General features: G+C 42.1%; 2 protein-coding genes across 8 annotated transcripts in view; one reads left to right on the top strand and one right to left on the bottom strand.

The window, feature by feature from the left end:
* Positions 1 to 4,407, bottom strand: part of CPSRP54 (chloroplast signal recognition particle 54 kDa subunit) — a 60,447-nt gene extending 56,040 nt beyond the window's left edge. For 2 of the 4 annotated variants that reach the window (XR_015263533.1, XM_086783462.1), the window contains exons 1-7: positions 4,097 to 4,407; positions 3,870 to 4,017; positions 3,694 to 3,761; positions 3,484 to 3,585; positions 3,238 to 3,390; positions 3,039 to 3,116; positions 2,778 to 2,903 (exon numbers count right to left, since the gene is read on the bottom strand). Coding sequence is in view for 2 of the 4 variants with exons in the window: in XM_086783462.1 (XP_086639588.1) it covers positions 2,778 to 2,903; positions 3,039 to 3,116; positions 3,238 to 3,390; positions 3,484 to 3,585; positions 3,694 to 3,761; positions 3,870 to 4,017; positions 4,097 to 4,336 (915 nt within the window). In the remaining 2 variants the exon portion in view is untranslated. The remainder of the gene's footprint in view (positions 1 to 2,777; positions 2,904 to 3,038; positions 3,117 to 3,237; positions 3,391 to 3,483; positions 3,586 to 3,693; positions 3,762 to 3,869; positions 4,018 to 4,096) is intronic. The other 2 variants (XR_015263534.1, XM_086783463.1) reach the window with 1 other exon arrangement.
* Positions 4,408 to 11,160: 6,753 nt separating this feature from the next.
* Positions 11,161 to 19,997, top strand: part of LOC147612821 (non-structural maintenance of chromosomes element 4 homolog A-like) — a 29,451-nt gene continuing 20,614 nt past the window's right edge. For 3 of the 4 annotated variants that reach the window (XM_086783457.1, XM_086783460.1, XM_086783459.1), the window contains exons 1-5: positions 11,168 to 11,676; positions 11,756 to 11,836; positions 11,939 to 12,188; positions 12,272 to 12,362; positions 12,441 to 12,647. In XM_086783457.1, the coding sequence (XP_086639583.1) occupies positions 11,496 to 11,676; positions 11,756 to 11,836; positions 11,939 to 12,188; positions 12,272 to 12,362; positions 12,441 to 12,647 (810 nt within the window). In that variant the 5' untranslated portion in view covers positions 11,168 to 11,495. Of the gene's footprint in view, positions 11,677 to 11,755; positions 11,837 to 11,938; positions 12,189 to 12,271; positions 12,363 to 12,440; positions 12,652 to 19,997 lie in introns of all 4 variants that reach the window. The other variant, XM_086783458.1, reaches the window with a different exon arrangement.

The following is a 19,997-nucleotide window of genomic DNA, read 5'->3' as shown; positions in this document are numbered from 1 at the left end:
TTGCCTATAACTTCTTAATGTTGGAGCGGCTGGATGAGAGTAAGAATGCATTGAGGTAACTTGTGGGGAGTGATAAACGGGTGCATTGACCACAAAAGTTGCTCTCAAACTATACTCGATGAGAGCTTCTGGGAGCAGGTTCATCATGTGTCTCACCTATCATTCGCATGATGAGACTTATTGAAGGTGATGACCCTTGCATTGGCAAGGTCTATGAGGGACTGGATAAGATGGTGGAGCACATTAGGGAGATTGAGCCAAACGCTGACAAGTTTGAGGACTTAAGGGAGCTATGCCACTCACGGTGGGATAGTTACCACTCGCATTTGCAAGCAACAGCATTTGCATTGGATCCAGAGTTTTAGGGCAAGAGACACGAGACCGATGGAGAGGTGGCCAGAGGGTGGGAGAAGACTCCAAAGATTGATGCCAAATCAAACTCAAAGGAGAACCATCAAAACTCAGTTGGGATTCTACGTGAACAAATGGGTCTATTTTCATATGCAGATGCCTTGACAAACAAATTTGTAGTTGGATCAGCTTTATGGTGGGAGGATTATGGAGTTGAAACCCCGGAGTTGCAGCAATTGGCCATTCACATTCTTAGCCAAGGGCCAGTTTCTCTCCTTCTGAGCACTTGTGGAGCTCATTCGGTCACTTAGCGTCAAAGAAGAGGAATCGCATAGCAAAGGCGAATGATCTTGTCTTTGTTAATGCAAACTTACGTTTGCTTAATAAGGTTGCTAGGAAGTTCATGGAGAAGCGCTTCGTTGGCTTCAGGTCTCATAGCGACAATGACTCAATTGGTAGTCACAAAGCAAAGGGAGATACAACTGATGCGGATTCTGCCGATGCCACATATGCAGACCTATCATTCCCATGATTGATCATTCTACTATGTAGTTTTGATTTATCATGTATCATTGATTCATTTTGATTTATCATGTATCATTGATTCATTCTGTCATTGTAACCTCTTGCTTTAAGCTTTGACTCGTCACTCTTGATCGTAGATCATCTATGAATTGACATTGATCATTGATCATTGATGTGATTTGTAATCTCATTTGTGCAAAGGCCTCAACCTACGAGTCAAGACTTGAAACTTGAAAGTTACAACTTCATTTTGGAGTTCTCTCATTATATTATGTTTTGTACATCTCTGTCTTTTTATTTTTAAATAAAAAATCAAAAGTGAAGATATGACGTGGCATTCCCCCATCCCCCAAAACGTTCCCGTTTCCAAGGGTCAAAACGTTCCCCCGTTCCCGTTCCTTGGTAATTATGATTTCCACTCCCTCAAGGTAATTACAACGGGAGACCCCGTCTGGGCATGACAGTGACCCAGTATCCCAGGTAGGGATCTAGGTGTTGTGGGACTTGTCGTGAGGCTCACCCACTAAAAAGCCCTCATACCTAGCAGGCGTCCAAGTAGAAAATGCCATACCCCTTGGGTGTCGGCTCATGGGTGTGTCCTCGTCCCGCATGGGAATTTCACATCTCCCTTGCACTTCATCCCCACTTTATGTGAGACAGGCTGTAATCCAATACTCTTGAAGCTCTTAAGGTTCTCAATCATTTCCAAGGGTCATCCAGGAGGCATATGGTACCATCCGAGTCGGTTTGCAATCAAGTCGGTTTGCAATCGGGTCTTATAGGCTGTGAACAATTGCCATAGTTTCCTCCAAAATCTTATCACTTAACTCCTCCAAGGCCCGGCATCATATCATAATATGCACAATAGATGGCCCTCCCTGAGCCCTCACGCAACAAGTACAACGGGTATAACCCCCCCTCTCCCACAACACCCACCTTATCCGCTAACCTAAGCCCATCTAACCTCGCCAGCAAGAGGAATTGCTCTCCTCTATGCCCCGCACTCAAAGACACATTTTCTTTTAGTTAATCATTGTTAGTAGCTTCCCAACAATCTCTTGATTGTTGGGTATTTCAGAGTTAGTTTGGAGTCTGGTCAAGTGTCCTTAGTGGTGCAAGCACACTAGGTGTGAATACCCTCTTATTTAGGGTGAAAAGATGAGGCCTTGGTGCCTATAAAAGCATTGTACATGGTGGAAGTCTTGCTCATAATTCATTCATCATTGTGTTGTGCAATCTTGCTCTCTTGTGTGCTGTCTCATCTCTCTCTCTCTCTCTCTCTCTCTCTCTCTTACACAACGAGGCGGATATCTGCAAGGCTACCATCCCACCAAAACCCCATTCATTTAAACATTTCTCAAGAGATGATGAGACAGGCTTTGGGCAGTGCATAATTGTAGCATAAAATATGGTTATACTTGTGTACCCTGGTACTTTATTAAAGACCAGGTTTATCTAGAAAGATAAAGTATTTCCCAATGCAAGAAATGAAATCCAACAGTAAGCAGTTAAGCTCCCTCGTGGCACTCATTAGTCATTAGAGACCAAGTTTTTTTTCCCCCTTGATCACTACTTTTTTTGAGTCATGGCCAGGGCTCAAACCTGGTACCTGCAAATCGGCAGGGCCAGCTGGGCAGAAGCCACTCCGGCTAGGACCCACTGGCCTGAGGACAAAGTTTTTATAAACGCTGTATTATGTGAATCAACAACATGCCACTGAAAGTGGTTGCTCAGAGGCTGTAACTGACATTTCCCAAAAAGAGTACTGGTTAGCGTTGTTTTCTCACATAACTTAGCCATCCAATGGCCCTCACACCCCACATTCATTGCTGTGACTTTCATTGATGTTCCTGACTCTTGCCACTTGGTAGAAAATCTCTACATCAACACATGAAACAGACCTGCAGTCTTCCAGCTGTATCAACTATGACAACATCAACAGATCTTTTCTTTGCCTCTGCTAAGCCTTTCCTTGCAATCTCTGCTGGTTTAATCTGGCTTCCCACCTCAAATACAGGAACCTCCACCTAGAAGAACGAGAGAAAACAACGTCAAGTAATGCAAAATTTTGTCAACAATAGGAGATACTTTAAGGAACAATAGGAGCAAAAAAAAACAATTTTGTCAATAATAGGAGCAAAAAAACAGGTACTCTAAGGAACCTGCTTGCCAAGAGTGACGAGCTGATCAATAGCGGCTGGTCTGTAGACATCTGTAGCCAGCATCATACATTTTTTGCCCTGAATGGAAGAATCAAAATGTCGATCTGATGACTATAAAGCTGCAAATATAGAATTTGAAAAGCAAGCAGTCGTGTGGTGAAAGAATTTGCAAGGTTCTCCATCAGATGTTGTTTCATGCCTTTTTCTTGAGATATAAAGCTAGTTTTCCACAAGCAGTGGTCTTTCCAACTCCCTGAAGCCCAGCCATTAGGATCACGGTGGGCTTAGTTTTTGCATAGTCAATATCTACAACCTCTCCACCCATTAACTTCACAAGCTCATCATTCACAACCTGGGCAAATCCAGTGGTTCGTGAGTTTGCATGCTTCCTCCCTGTGCAAAGGAAAAAGACCAAGCTTAAACTAGAGTCATAGAGAGCATCTACCTTGACTAGCTGTTGGTCAGGACGCACCCCTCGGATAACACCTATACCAACAGCTTTCTCTGTTACGTTCTTCACAAAGCTACGAACAACAGGAAGACTCACCTGCGAAACAATTCTCTTGCACAACATCAAAATTCAATACAAACAAGTACCAAAACTAGACACATGCATGACATCCTAATAGTACAAACATAAATGAGATAGCATTACATCTGCTTCAAGGAGGGCCCTTCTGATGTCACGCATAGGCTCCTTTATATTTTCCCTCGTCAGCACATCTGAGCAGAAATTTCGCCCAACCCAAAAAAAAACCCCCAAAAAAAAAGGAGATTTAATTGAGAGAGAGAAGCTTTAGAAGAGAACCAGCCAACAATAGCCTAGTGTACCTTCTTTTCTGAGCTTGCTCCACGCTGCTTCCAAACTGTTTGACAGTTGATCGAACATAGCCGCCCGAATGGTGAATGGCCGGAAACATATCTGCGAACGTGTCCCGAAAGCCGATTCTTCAACCGTAGAACGAAACGGGAGGTCTGACTGTACGTGAGAAGAAACGACTTTTAACAACCGTCCATGCTCAGATTACAAGTGCAAAAAGGAAAGATGGGGGACTGACCCGCACGAAATGGCTGCTCAAAGAAGCCAAGAAGCTGCTCTTCGCTGAGGTTGTTGGGAGGAGCTGAATGGAAGACGACCTCTTGTTGGTTGTGAGAATGGTGCACAAGTTAGTGCTGCCGCGGCGGCGTGCGGAGAGAATCGACGAAGACGAAGACGAAGACGACGACGACGACGATAATACTCTTGCTGCTGCTGTGGATGATGTTGACGACGACAAACAGCCGTGGAGGCGTTCCATTTCCAGGTGGAGGGTTCAAGCACGCATAATACAAGACCACGCTACTACTATCTATTCAGCCATAGTTATGTGCACATCACTCCTTACGTGTCACATCTAAGCCCCTTGTTGTTAGGGAATTAACGTGCCCTATTGTGTCGTGGGACAATAAATTTTACCCAGGAATATGCCAGTTTCAAAAATATTATCTCAGCTATTACATGTCGAAACATGGGCTCCTATATGCAAGGTGCAATGTCCGCATTGAAATAAAGCGTAATTATGAGCATAGAAAAAAGCCATCGTGCCGTCCCCCTCCCTCCCCTCTGTGTGCGTGTGTGTGTGTGCACGCGCACGTGCGCATGCGCGCTAACAACTCCTCTCTCTCAAATACTAGCAAATCATAAGAGCCGTGTCCTCTCTGAAGGGAAGGAGGGCACCTCCTCTCTATTGGAATATGTGTATGCACCTATGTGTCTCTCTTTGTAGACAGAAGGGGTAACGGATGATGCCTATATGTGTCTCTTTTCAACCAGAAGGGGTGGGAGACACGGATGGGATCCACAGGAGGAGAAAAAGGGGGAAGGATATCTTGGTGAAGACCTTTGAGTTGTAAGGTTTAGGAACCCTTGAGTTCTAAGGCTAGTTTAATGGTGGTCATGTTAGCGGGATTAATAATTGCACACTCAAAGATTACATGAATATGAATAATAAGGACCCTACTTCATAGTCATAACACCCATGCTAAAATTGTAGCATACTTCTCTTAATAAGATATCAAGTCCTATGGACAAAGCCACTCACAGAGACACCCCCTTTGGGCTATGTGTACTCTTCCGAGAAACCTAGTCCTCAATAAATATAAATCTCCCTAGTTATGTTTTTGTATCAAGATTACTAAGTTTGCTCAAACAATACTTACAAAGCCTTTGAGTATCCACCTTTTTGGTGGGTGGTCTAACTTGTCCACACAAACCAAAGGTTGGATCTTGAGTCTCAAAAAAGCTGTCACATATAAGCCATTGACATCACTCTATAAATTCCAAAGGTTCTCATAGCCTCTAAAAAAACTTTTGAGCCTCAATGTGCTCAGAATAAAAATCTAATGACTTGAAGTCACTTAATGGAAAACCTTCAAGTCAAAACACCAAAATCCAAATTTCTTAGAGGCTCTTCCTTTAAATTAAGCTTTAGTCTAATTAAAGGTAATAGTTGCTTTAGCTATCATTTCTATCTTGTCAAATACATTTAGCATTCATGTGCTTACTTGCACATTGTGTAGCTTTTACATTGAGCAATCAAGGCAATGTCTCCCTAGTGATATCAAAAGTTGCAAAACTATTTTTACTCTAGTAACTTTACACTCCAATAAGTCTCAAGCATTAAAGCATTTTAATGGTTGTAAATGCTCAAGATAGTTTATGCTTCAAAAGAGGACTACACGGGATATAACAATAATGATGAGCACATTTCATTAGCATACAAGGAGAAGGGAGGGAAGCAATATAATTTGCAAGAGACAACATGCGTTTCCTTAGAAAGGTAGAGAAGGGGTAGCACCTTGCTTTGCCTCCTCAATTGGGACTCTTGCTCAAGGAACACTACAGTTTAACTTTGTAAAGTGCACGTCGTTAGGGGACTTACCTTAGTGCCAATCCCTCAACCTCCTAGTGGGGCAGAAGCTACCCGTACTCACATATCCAATATGTTTTACATCGTCGTGGTCCTCAATCCATTGGCTATGGAGCAATGCTTAGAAGGTGGGCTATGTGGATGCCACTACTCACACAATACCACTAGCCTCACACATTTTTTGTGAATAGAGAACAGAAGAAGAAGCACTCTACCACATAAGCAATCCCTCTCTCCATGTACTTAACCAAACTTAGCACAGTCTCACAACATAAGAGGAGTGAAGAAGAAGCACTCTACCACATAAGAGAAGAGAAGAAGGAGCGCTCTACCACATAAGAGAAGAGAAGAAGGAGCACTCTACCGCATGATAGCAATCCCTTTCTCCATGTAATTAACCACACTTTGCATACAAAAGAGTCTCACAAAGTATAATGTTACGATAGGTCAAGCAGGTGAAACCATGTTAACATATAGAATGGTTAACAATAAGCCATGGCTCCTGGCTAGTTGATGTTATCTCATTGGCTTTGAAGACATATTAAAGACACACTTTTGGGTGTCGATCCTTTACTTCAAGGCGGGAGTGATACAACCTTCTAGTTCAACCATTTCAACTGTGGGTGGCTACTGATCAATTCGAAGGATGGGGACAAAATCTAAGGTTATTTTTACCGTCATGGTTAACATTACCTATCATGACCATATTTTTTGAAAGTATGATGACGAACTTTTATATTTTTTGAAAGTATGATGATAAACTTTTATATTTTTCCACACTTTATGATAACGAGATACCCCATCCGGGCTCAAATGCAAAAATATATGAGCCAAAACCACCTTGTAAATACTAGTTTTGGACCATGGGCACCCTAGGCACATAGTCTTCAGTGAGCGTATGTTAAAGTGGTCATATCAAACTTTTCCTAATGAGAAAGGACACAATTCCTGTATCCAAACTATAGTAAAATAGAGAATGGTTACACATTGACCAAGGTCAAACCCCTTATACCATTGTTTAGTACACACCTAGAGCATTCTCAAGAGCCAGGAAACATTCACTTCCATTAAGTTTTGAGGATTTTAGGAGCAAATCTTCACTTTCAGCTATATCCCTGTTAACCCTAAAACAGAGAATACTAGGGCACATCCAATGTCCACTGTTTTCTCATAGATGGAAATGGAATCTTAAGAGTTTTCTACAAGCCTTAGATCACCGCATTCTGACATCTGTACTTTAATTTATCATCCACTTTTGGAAAAACTGTATTTTCATTGTCGGCAAGCCAAAAGGGAGACCAAGGAAGTTTTCATTAGCCACCATTGAGGAAATGGATGGTGGGGATATGACTGATCACGACACTATGGACAATATGGAGGACACTATGGGTCAAGCCTCAAAGGAAGTGAAGAGGAGTTGAATGTGGGGAGTGCTCATAAGATGAACCCTTAAGCCTCGCAACCCACATCAAATGACATCGTCCTTCAACTACTAGTGGATCTACTTGACTTCAAACCTTTCATGGAGAAGTTGGATTCTATCAACTACACTTTGAACTCCAAGTTTGACACCATGGTCACAAAGATGGGAGTTATGGAGAAAAGGTTGATCCAACCCATGAGTCAACCTCAAGTTGGTAATCATAAAGGGAGGAATGGTGGGCATCAAGAGGCTTCAACCTCAAGTCGGTAACCATAAAGGGAGGAATGGTGGACATCAAGAGGCTTCCTTACAGGCTACTCGTCGTGATTTCAACATTGAGGCTCCTTCAACCTAATTCATGATGGATGCTAGAAGACTAGTCTTGAAGGATATGGGGACAACTTCATTCCATGCCAATTCATCTCAATTGAATGGGAAAGCACCACAAGTACCATTCAAACCTATGGGTACATCTTATGGGGATGCCAAGAGGGTGTTTACCCAATAAGAGGCAAATCAATATATGATGGTGAAAAAGGAGCCATATTGGGATGAAGAAGAGGTCATGTATGACACACAAGATTGGGATCATATGTCCTTCATAGAGAGGCAATGGGATGCACATGATAGATGGATGGAACTACCTAATCTCATTTAAGTGGGAGTACAAGGATTTCATTTAATTCTTATAATCTTACTCCAAAATGTAGAAATTCAAACCTTCTCCACATTAAGCAAGGCCAACCAGAGACTTTTCATCTTCAAGGGAAATGGTTGGAAATGCCTATCAAAGGCTTTTATCAATTGAGAGTAATCTCATCGCATCTGGAGAGCTGATGTACTTCATGTGTGCAATACAATCTTTACAAAGGTTCCTATGGCTTCCTTTCTAAGTTTTGTAGCTCTATGGCTCCACCTAGGACTACTGGGTGAGAACCCATAATAAAGGTGGAAATGCTTATCAAAGGTCTTTATCGATTGAGAGTAATCTCATCGCATATGGAGCTGATGTACTTCATGTGTGCAATATAGTCTTTGTAAAGGTACCTATGGCTTCCTTTCTAAGTTTTGTAGATCTATGGCTCCACCTAGGGCTACAGGGTGAGAACCCATAATAAAGGTTGATAGGGGGTTGCCTTCTTAATAAGGCATCTTGCTCGATCCTTGTTGATCGGCATTTTGGTGGGTTGGAATGGAGGAGCATGTGGCAAGTCATCATTGATCCCACCGATGGTTCTCCATTGGGAATGCACGACAGGTGGTTGGCCAACACATGTTGGAAACCCTTTTGTACTGTGATGGTAAGATTCCAATAAAATTAGGAACCATCTTATGATTCTACTCGTGGTGCAAGGCTTATTCACAAGGTAAAGAGGAGCTTGGTGGCCTACAAAGAAAATGAATTTAGCGATTAAAAGGTTATGACAAAACGTTTTGATTGTATAGACCATGGCCAACCCTTCTCTTTCTATGTTTGTGTAATTTCGTTCTACTTCGTTCAACTAGAAACTAGCAAAGCTAACAGGGAAATCTTGTTATGTTCTTCAAGTTGAGCCAGTAACACAACCAATTGTAAAAGCTGAGGCATCTATGTGGACATGGAATATTATTTGCCAATTGGGGGATCTCAAAATGGGAGCATTTGCCAATGCTCTCTTGAGAGTATTTGCCAATGCTCTCTTGAGAGTATTATATGCTTACTGGCATTCCTCTGTCCATATCGACATACATGAAATGAAATGCTGATAATAATCGATGTACCCCATGAATCATTGGACTCCTTTGAAGTTAGTAGGGGATGGCAACTCGAGAATGAGTTGTACCTTGCTGTCATCTATGGAAATGCCATGTTCTAAGACAGTTTGTTTAAGATCACTCCATATCGAACCTAAAACTAGCATTTTAAAGGATTAAGAGAGATTCTATAGAGTCTGCATCTCTCTAGCACTTTTCTCAAACACCATTTGATGTGCTTTCTATGTAGAGTTGACACATAGGTCATCCATAAAGACTTCAAGGAATTTTTAGATATTCCTTGTACGCTGTGCACATTAAGCGTGCACATTAAGCGTTGGGAAGTTCCATGGGTATTGGTTAAGCTAAATGGCATGACGCGGTATGCATATGTGCTCCATTTTGTGGTTAGACTAAATGGCATGACGCGGTATGTATATGTGCCCCATTTTGTTGTGAAAGACATTTTATGATAATCCTTTGGGTTGATCATCAGTACTTGCTTGTAGCCTGAAAATCCATCAAGGAAGTTGTAGGCCTTAGTTCTTACTACACGCTCTAGCATATGCATACTCTATGAAGGGTAACAGGTAGTGATCCCATATTGTGGTTGTATTGACCTTTTTAAGGTCCACACACACTGCAGCTTTCTTGTTTTTTTTTTGGATACTATCACGATGGGTGAGACCCATTCTGTGTGCTCTATTTCGTAGATGAATCCTGCATCTATGAGTTGATCAATCTCTTCATGGACCATCTTGGAGAGCACATTCTGGAGGAGCATGGAGGACGACACATGCACGATTGTCCTAGAAGCTATCGAAAGTAGAAAAGACACTAGCAATATCCATACGCATCAAACCACGAGAGGATTACGAACAAGTTGTTAACCACAATGGTTAACATTATTCTAAGCGTGGTTATGCTTCATGTAATTCATTTTTATACAAAACTGTGCTAAGCGCTTCATGTAAAAAGATATGAGATGACCGAGCTTACAACACATGTAACTCTGGCCATGAGCAACAAGCCTAGGTGTACATAGAGCTAGAGAACCAATTTTGGGTCCCGGCCATTGTAAAAAGAGAGCTCATGTATATAAGTGACTTATGAAATATGAAAAGGATATACAATTCCATTATCACAATAGAGTCTTCTTCTCTCTCCCTCTCGCTCTCTTGTGGCTATGGTGGTGAGTTTGTATGTAGATGCATGCATGCTTGCTTGATTGTATGTGTGTGCTCGTGATGCTCCCTTTCTTGCCTCTTCTCCTTCTTCTTGATCTCTTTCTCTTCCACTCTTGCACACACCAAGGCATTGAGATAGGAGTTGAGCTTTCCATAGCTCCTTCTCTCATTGCTCCATACCTAGCTTAAGGAAAGCTCCACTTGGATGACACAAGTGGTGGTGGAGTGAGCCTCTAGCGGCTTCACACCGAGGAATTAACCCTCAGTAGGGTTGCCTAAGTGCATGCTCTTGAATCGACCCTTGCATTGTTCCTCTTCTCTTCTCTTCTTTCTCTCTCATGTAAGAAGTATGCTCATTTAGGTGAACAACAGGGAAGATATGGACAACATACTCGAGCACCATGAACTGCATTAGATATCGGGAGCATCAAAGCCACGAGCACTATCGAAAAAATGCCGCCTCCATCATAAAGCACTACGAGGACACCGCCCACGCAGACCAATAATAGCACCATGTAAACAAACATCACGAGGCACCTCCGAGAAGAGCGACAACAACCATCATTGGGGAGCATCAAAACCAGGAGCAATAGCATAGCGAAAGGCGATTAGCCAAGGCACGACAACACCGCCATGCGAACGAGTATCAGCATGCAGAGCAACGATGGCCAAACCAAAAAAACATGCAAAAGCCGCGTGGAAAGTTGCAAAGACCGGAAGTTAAATATAAATTTATTAATAAATGCCAAAGAGAATTTTAGGGCGCAGGAGTTACCGTTGTGGAAGCGTGACGAGGAAGGAGAGTGTGGTGGGAAGGGGTTCGAAACTTCGCGCCATGGATTTGACCAAAAAAAAATCAAAAGGCAAATCCTTTTTATTATAGCTATGAATCTTCTTCGGCTTTGCCTTTAGTTGCTCCAAACCCTAATAACCCTACCGAGGGAGCAGCCCGCGCAATCGCTGAAGCGAGGTGCTGCCTCCCTTCCGAAACCTTAACACCCAGGAAAAGGTAGGTTTCTGATCCATTACAGTCTTCCCCCATATCGTGTCTGGATTCATCCAGCAAAAAGCCTCTGCGAAATCCTAACGCAGAAGAGAGGGTTTCTCTCTCCACGAGTTCCAAGCTATGGCTGCGTCCGATTCATCTGCCATGTAACCACAGAAGCTTGCCGTCTCTTGGATTCTCAGTTTTCTCCGTTCTTCCATGTGCACGGGTATGATAAACCGGGCCAAGATGAAGACGGAGGACCGCGGCGTGGAGGCCGCCTTACCGAGCCTGACGCGGCCTCGCGGGCCTTCAGCCTGCCCCAATGGCGACGGCCAATCTGTGGCTGACCGCAGGTTTCTGCGTGCCCGCTACCGAGCAGTCAAGTTGGACATTGCAGGTATTAGGACCGAACACTTTTTTTTTTGGCTTAATTGATAGATTCACATAGGTTCTCTTTGACAGGCTTTTTGATGCAGAGGGCAAAGAATCTTTCAGCCGACTTGATTCGGATAGCTTCGATCATGTTTTTCACAATGTGGAACACCTGTACACCGAAGGTGAAACTCTTTTCTGTTAGAAAATTGCACCTTTGGAAAAGCTGAGGGTGGTGAAAGCAGAGGACTTCAAAATTACTGTTGCTTATTTGAGTCTCTATGCAGTGAGCTGCCCTCGTGAACAAATCGCAGATGCTGAGGCCCTGCTTGATATGACAGCTTCATTATTAGCATCTGTTAAGGATATTAAACGTGGCAGCGGTCCGACTGCTTCAGAATTTGTCACAGCCATAATCAAGAATTTTGGTAGAAATGCTGTGACAGCTGATGAGAGGATAGAACCAATGATCGACTGGAAAAGGCTTGGACATGAAGCATGTGCAATCTTTTCAGATGCTCCGGGCATGACTACAATGTAAAATTTGTCTGTTTTTGGCATTTTCCTGCTAGTTCCACTTCTTTTTCTAGCTCCTCATGTAAAAATTTGAGTCTTTGCAGGCTAGGCCCAATGGAAAGCCAACCAAAACAAAGGAAAATGTCTCAAAGGAGGCAGAGGGATAGGCCTGTTGAAGATGCTCGACCTGAGCAGGTGGCTAATTGCTTTGAATTTAAATGCAAAACTGTTGATCTTGTTCGTTTGTGATCTTTACTGTGTTATGGTTTACAGCTTGGGGACTCTTCTAACAACATAACAGAGACAGACAAAAACATGGAGACAATGTTTAATGTATTGAGACGATTGAAGTCAGTTTATTTAGAAGATATTGTACTCAACAGAAATTCTTTCTCACAAACTGTGGAGAACATTTTTGCGTTGTCTTTCTTGGTAAAAGACGGTCGAGCTGAAATTTCCATCGATAAGGGACGCCACCTTGTAGGTAATTGAACTACCTGCTCTGGGTTCTGATTTTACTTTTGCTGTTAGAAATTCTATAGACCGGTTCTTGAACATTTGGCATCAAGTAAACTGTAATTGCCCTTTTTTTCATCTAGTACACCCCTCAAGGGGAAATCTTCTTTTCACCAGATATATCCACAGTTTGCATGTTTGATATGTATAGACCGGTTGTTGAATATTTGGCATCAAGTAAAACTGTAATTGCCTTTTTTTTTTCATCTAGTACACCTTTCCTCAAGGATTGGAAATCTTCTTTCCACCAGATATATCCACACTTTGCATGTTTGATTTGTTGTTGGCTGGTAGATAGCACTAATCCTCGAGATTAGGTCCTAAAATGCCTTGAGATTAGGGGGAAGGCTACAGGTAGGTTACATGTGTCTAGGGTTCATGATTATTGATAATCAGTGGTTATTGGCTATTTATGCATGGATGCTAATTTATAGCAGTAGTAGTCACTATATAAGTGTCTTATGGGTTATTGAGTTCTCAGATTGTCTCACTTGATAGTTGGTTTGTGCTTGGGCTAGAGTAGTCTTAGTCTTGCCATTGACATGGCGGATCATGGGTAGTCTTAACAAGGGCCGTTGTGGGCAAGCACTGGTGGCACAGGACCTTGGGTTGACTCGTATGGTTCTGTGGTAGTGTAACCTTAGCCCTTGCCTTGGGGGTGGTTTGCGGCCGTGAACATGCGGTTGGGTGGTGAGCTTGCTTGCACCCTTCTTTGTTTGTACTAATCTTGTTTATGCTTGTGTATTAGGCGATTCTTTGAGAGGAGTCCCTTACAATTGTATCAGAGCTAACCTAATTGTGGAGGTGGAAAAAAGCAAGGTTTGGGTGTCATTTGTGTTTTTCAAGATTGCCCAATCTATTTAGCCATCTCTTGGTCACCATATCTTTGTTTTGATATGCCAAGAAAGTAGGTGCTTTTTTACGATTTGCTGATAGGGTTCATGTGGATTCTGAAGAGAAGGGGAAGAAGGGGGGGATTTGTATGCACGTGTGCGGGTGATGATTGTCTTGGGAATCCCTGTTTTGGAAGAAAACCCTAGTTCTCTCTCTTTCTCGTAGGTTAGTGCTGTAGCAGGTGTATGTCTATTCTTTATGGTGTGTGCATCGACTTCTAGCGTGGGCTGTAGCAGGGGGAAACACTGGGTGCTGGTTGCAGCCACGTGTGTATAGAAGGCAGCCATGTACAGACAACATGTGGGCAGACAAGGTGCTGTTCTATGGACTAACTGGGTGCAAACATCAGCTTGTGCAGGTTGGGCAGCCAGGAACATGTGCATAAAGGGGTTGTGCAGGTCAGGTATAGGTGCACAATATAGCCTTGGAGCAAGCCATATAGGGCTGTGTAGCAAGCATGCGCAGAAATGTAGCCTTATGGACAGGAGGAGAGAGAAAGAGATGGCGGGTTGTGTGATGTGCAGAGGGGCAGAACTGTGCGCTTTAGCCATCTATAAGGTGTTTTGTTAATAAAAAGTAGTTGCTATATTATTATAAAAAAAGTATGAGTAGTTTTTCATGAAACGCAAGGGAGAGTACTTTTTAGTGCACATCTAAAAAGAGGATGTAGTTATACTAAAAAGACAAGAAAGTACTTAGGTGTTTTTTTTTTGCCTATAGAGGGGAGGCCTTAGACCATTTTTTCTCAAAATGTGACGAAACTAGTTGAAGGCAGTCTGTTGCAAGGATTCCCAGCCAACTCTTCATCTTTTGTGCATAGAGCACAAGTGGGTCACCTTGTTTTGCATGCTTTTCTCTAGTTTCTCGCATCAAATACACATATTTTTCTCCAGCTCTCTTGAATTTCAGAATCGGACACATAGGTAACATGTCTTCCTTTCTTTCTATTTCGCTCTTCGCTATTGTGGCACGACTCCAATTTGTTGATGAGGTTCTTGACCATGAGGAAGATTATCCTCAAGGATCAAGGGAACACATGGAGGTGTCGCAAGAGGAGATAGAAGGGTTTTAGAAAACCTACTTATAGGTAGGAATAAACTAAGTACTTGGGTAGAGTTTGCGACAGTGTTTCAAGATGAGTTCTTCTAGGCGAAGGATGAGTTTGATATAGTGGTGAAGTTTATGGTCTTGGCTATGAAGGACAGACATGTCTTTCTACATGAACTTACAGAGATACAAAGAGTTGCAATCTCGAGTGGCACATATGGATGCCACAAACATTGTGTGGGTTCTTTATTAGTGTGTTGGCATGGACCTGCGAAGGATCCTAGAGGGTGTTGACCACACGGTGCTTGGCTTTTCAGTCAATGGGAGTGTGTAGGAGAGTGAACACCACCTGGAGACACTCATGAAAGCTTGGAAAACACACCAGCAAGCTTGGATATGGAGTTGGGAAGGAGAAAGTGAAGAAAATATAGCCAAAGAGACCTCATGAAGGGGACGCCTACTTCCAGAGAGAGAGGGAAGAGAGATGGTGAGTTGTCCATGCTAGGTGTTAGGTAGAGAGGACAAGTGCCTTCTGGTGCAAGCTAGAACGGACATAGCTGGTTGCTCTGTTTGTACAAAGGGGATAAGGTTTGGGCGGTGGGCATTGGGTTTTGATATCAATGTGTGTGAACATAGGGCTAGTCATATCTTATAAGTGAGTTTTGGTCACCCAAAACTTAATGAAGTGTGTACACACTCACTTATAAATTAGTGCTAATTCTTAAGGCTAGGTTTATGTCCAATGCTTACACGTACGGTTCACAGGTAGGCGTTTTTTTACTCGAAACTACACATAGCGTTCTTGACACTTGATCTAGTAGTTTTTCTCCCTCTTCATGACCATGTTTTTCTATCTTTGATTGAGATACCCTCTTAAGCTAGCTAGGTAAAGAATAATTCTAGCAAGACATTGAACTAGGATTCTAGGATTTATGAGATGACGATGGCGGACCAGATTTAGGAGGTCTGGCATAAGTGACTCTTAGAAAGTTTGATAAATTTTAGAAAGGGGCCACTAGGATATTTTTGGGAAAGGGGCAACTCTACTTTGGACACGCCTCTCTCTCTCTCTCTCTCTCTCTCTTGCTTTTGGGAGAAGTCGTGTAAGCTACCTGCGTGGAGAAGAAGGAAAACACTATCGATTGGCTGCATAGAGGGGATTACTGGTTTTGTTGCGTGGAGAGCAGGCCGTACAGAACATAGGTTGTATAGAACATTGGCCGTACTGACCAGGTGGCCGTACAGAGCAGGTGGTTGTAGGCTGTACAGAGCAGGGGGTTGCGGGTTTACTGGTGGCTAATACAGGCAATGTTGGCGACCAGGGTGCGGACAGCAGGCACAGTCAGGTATGGTGTAGTTTCGTACAACTAGTGCAAGCGGCGGCTGTTGTACGACAGCTGACACAAGCGGCAGTTGCTCATTAATTGGTGGTTGACTCGAGGAAAGTCATTGTTGAAAAATTCAGCAACATATTAGACATAGAAGATGAATATTTTTATGATAAAGAGGAAGAGCAAGAGGATTGAGTTATGCAGGGCATGGGACAAAGTGAGAGATCAAAATGCCTTGACTTTCTTAAACACAGGTGCTAGAGCTAACTTTATTTCACCAGATTTGGCTGGCCGATTGGAGATTCGTGTAGAGGAGATGGGGCCTTTGTATGAGGCTAATATGACTTGTCTTGGGTATGTAAAATCCGTCACTCTTATTATTGGGAAGCTCAGGCTTAATGTGGAGGATTATGTGGACAGCGAGGAGTTTTTCATCATGCCACTTGATGGATTTGATGTTTTGTTGGGTATGCCATGGTGCCATAGAGTACATGCGGTGGAAGATTACTTTGACTCATAGAGAGAAAGAGTATATTTTGGATGTCAAGCTTAAAGGAGAATATGTTTCTATTGTATCAGCTTCGGTAATTTTATCAGTAATGAAAAAGCATCTTTTTATGTACTTGATTTTTGTAAAGGATACAAAAGATGATGAGTCTAAATCTAATTTGTCTACGTTAGATAAAGACATGATTGATTTCTTATGTGAGTTCCAAGGTTGTTTTTCCAAGTCATTGCCAAGAGAACTTTCTCCGAAAAGACCAGAAGATCTTGCTATTGATCTAATTCCGGGTAGTACTCCACCAAATAGACCGTCGTACTGTGTTAGTGCAGTCTTAGAAGAAATTATGAGTCAAGTACAGGAGTTGATACAGCCTAGCTCATCACCCTTTTGCTCACCTGTGCTATTAGTGCAAAAGAAAGATGGTTCTTGGCGCATGTGTATAGATTACAGGGTGTTGAACAAGAATACCATCAAGAATCGATTTTCTATTTCAAGGATCGATGACATATTGGATTGCTTACAGGACTCCACAGTCTTTAGTCGAATAGACTTGAAAAGTGGGTATCATCAAATACGTATTAGACTCGAGGATGTGCATAAGATAGCATTTCGAATCACTTTTGGGTTATATGAGTTCTTGGTTATGTTCTTTGGTTTGACAAATGCACTTGCCACATTTAACAGAATGATGGACAGGATTTTTCGGCCTCATAGAGCGTTTGTGGACACATTCTTTGATGATATGATTGTGCATTCACACACTGAGGAGGAGCATAGGAGGCATTTCGCCATTGTGTTTGAAGAACTTTGGAAGCATAGACTGGTCATTAATGGCAAGAAGAGTGAGTTCTTCTTGCAAGAGATATACTTCTTGAGATATATTGTTTCTAAGCATGGAGTCTATATGGATCCTTCTAAGGTGGAAGCAATTCTTAGTTGGTAAGATTTGAGGACCGTGCATGATGTACGCAGCTTTTTGGGATTGTGTTCCTACTACAAGCGGTACATATGGTATTTTGTTGAGATTGCTTCGCCTCTTCATGCCTTAACAAAGAAGGCAACTTCGTTTAGATGGGTTGATCAAGAAATTACAGCCTCTAAAAAGCTTAAAGAAAAGCTTACTTTGGATCCAGTATTGGTGTTACCGGATCTCCGAAAGGCTTTTATTGTCCAGTGTGATGCTTGTGGAAACAACATTGGAACAATTACAGTTCTCATGTAAGAAGAACATGTGATAGCCTATGAGAGTCGAATATTGCAGAATGTCGAGAAGCATTTACAAGTTTATGAGAAAGAGATGTTGGCTGTAATTCATGCTCTTTTTACATGGAAACACTATTTGCTTGGGGTTGATTTCATTGTGCAAACAAATCATCAGACCTTGCGTTATTTCTTCACACAAACTAAACTTTTTGAGAAGCATATGCGATGGGCCAACTTTTTGTCTATGTTTCACTTTCAGATTGTGCATGTGGAAGGCAAAAAGAACGTTGTGGCAGATGCTTTGTCACGCAAGCCACAGGTCTTAGGTAGTTTCACTTGCTTATCATCATGAGCTTGATGAGATGAAAGAGCAGTATGTCCATGAGGATTTTGGAAGGCTCTATGATTAGATGTCTGAGGGTCAGCGGCATGATCATTATACTCTCAGAGATGGGTTTTTGTTGATGCATGGTAGATTGTGTGTTACCAATTACGACTCAAGGTTATGATTGAAAGTCATGCTCCATCGTATGCAGGTTATAGAGGTATTGACGCCACGGTAAAAGCAGTTGAGACTTTCTTTTATTGGCCAACCTTGAGAAGAGATGTTGATGCTTTTGTTCGGCAATGCATCGTATGTCAGAAGGTGAAGTTTGATCGTCAAAAGACACCAGGGTTACTTTAGTCTTTATCTATTCCAGATACACCATGGGAGAGCATTGCCATGGATTTTATATTTAATCTTCCACGTACACAAACGGGGAATGATGGCATTTGGACTATCATATGTAGGTTCAGTAAGCAGACTCATTCCATTCTCGTGCGTAAGACGATCAAAGTTGATTATATGGTGAAGTTGTTCATGGCGAACATCTTCAAGTATCATGCCTTCGTCTATCATTAGTGATCCATGGATGACGAGTTTATTCTGGAGAGGGTTGTTTGACAATATGGGTACAACTCTCAAGTTTTCATCTTCATTTCATCCACAAACAGATGGTCAATCGGAAGAGGCTAATTCTACAGTGTTAGATCTTCTTAAGTGTTATGTGTCAGAGCACAAGCAACAATGGAAAAAGTATCTTCCTTTGGTGGAGTTTGCTTATAACAACACTGTCCATACCTTGACTGTGGAAACTCCACCAAAGGTGCCTTTTGAGATTGTGGAAGGAGGGAAGAAGGTACCACCCATTTTGCACACAAAGGATAAGATCTTTGAGGTTGATCAATATGTGGAGAATATGGATTAAGCTTATCGAAGAGTTAAGTTGGTACTCTAGAAAACTCAAAAAAAGCAAAAGAAAGCAGCAGACCGTCACAGACATGCATTAGAGTTTGCATTGGGTGATTGGGTTCTTTTGCGATTTGAAAAAGCTAGGCTCAAGAAGATGAAGGGTAAAGAGCGCTTATTCCCTAAATTGAGCATGCGCTATTATGGATCTTTTCAGGTATTGGAAAAGATTGGTGAGGTGGCCTACCGTTTGAAGCTACCAGATCACTGGAGGATTCACAATGCATTTCATGTGAGTCTACTTAGACCTTTCCGTGGGGATGTGCTTGAGGATGTATCAGATGAGGCTCAGTCGGAAGTTGAGAAACTTGATGAGGTTCTTATTCCAGAGCAGATATTGGCACATAAGGAAAGAAAGGTACGAGCTAAAGTTTCCCGTCGCTATGTTGTGAAGTTCAAGAACTATTCATTGATGGATGCAAAGTGGATGGAGGAAGGTGACTTAACAGATTCACCTCAGGTTTTGTAGCTTTATCTCGATGCCTTTGAGTTGGAGCCGACTCTTGTTACGGCTCATTCAGGTTCAGCAGAGCATGGGTCTGGAGCATTGCCTGATGCTCAAGAGGGGGGTAGCACCTCCACTCCCTTGATACGGACAGGCTGAGATGACATCTAGAGGTCGCTTGGTGCAGCTTTTGTCTCACCCGAAGGTACTGATGGTTGACAGTACATCTGTTTATGGGACTTCTATGATATATGTGTACTAGTCACATTGGATGTTGTGGTTGTGTATGGTTCAGAGTGGTATACAACTTGGACTACTACTACCATAGCAGCCAGGTATGGGACGGGACGTATAATACGACAAAGAATAATACGTGTATAATACGTCGTTTTTATCAAGCCAAAATAAAAAATGCCATTTTTTAATAATAAAAAACGTGTATATATATATATATACATACATACATACATACATACATACATATATATATATATATGTATATGTATGTATGTATGTATGTATGTATGTATATGTATATATATATATGTATATATATATATGTATGTATGTATGTATGTATGTATGTATATATATACAT

Source organism: Cibotium barometz, chromosome 45 (genome assembly GCF_041138505.1).
Source record: "Cibotium barometz isolate CiBa-2024 chromosome 45, ASM4113850v1, whole genome shotgun sequence".
Taxonomy (NCBI): domain Eukaryota; kingdom Viridiplantae; phylum Streptophyta; class Polypodiopsida; order Cyatheales; family Cibotiaceae; genus Cibotium; species Cibotium barometz.
Note: the sequence above shows the minus strand (reverse complement) of the source record. Positions and strands in the feature narration are given on the sequence as shown.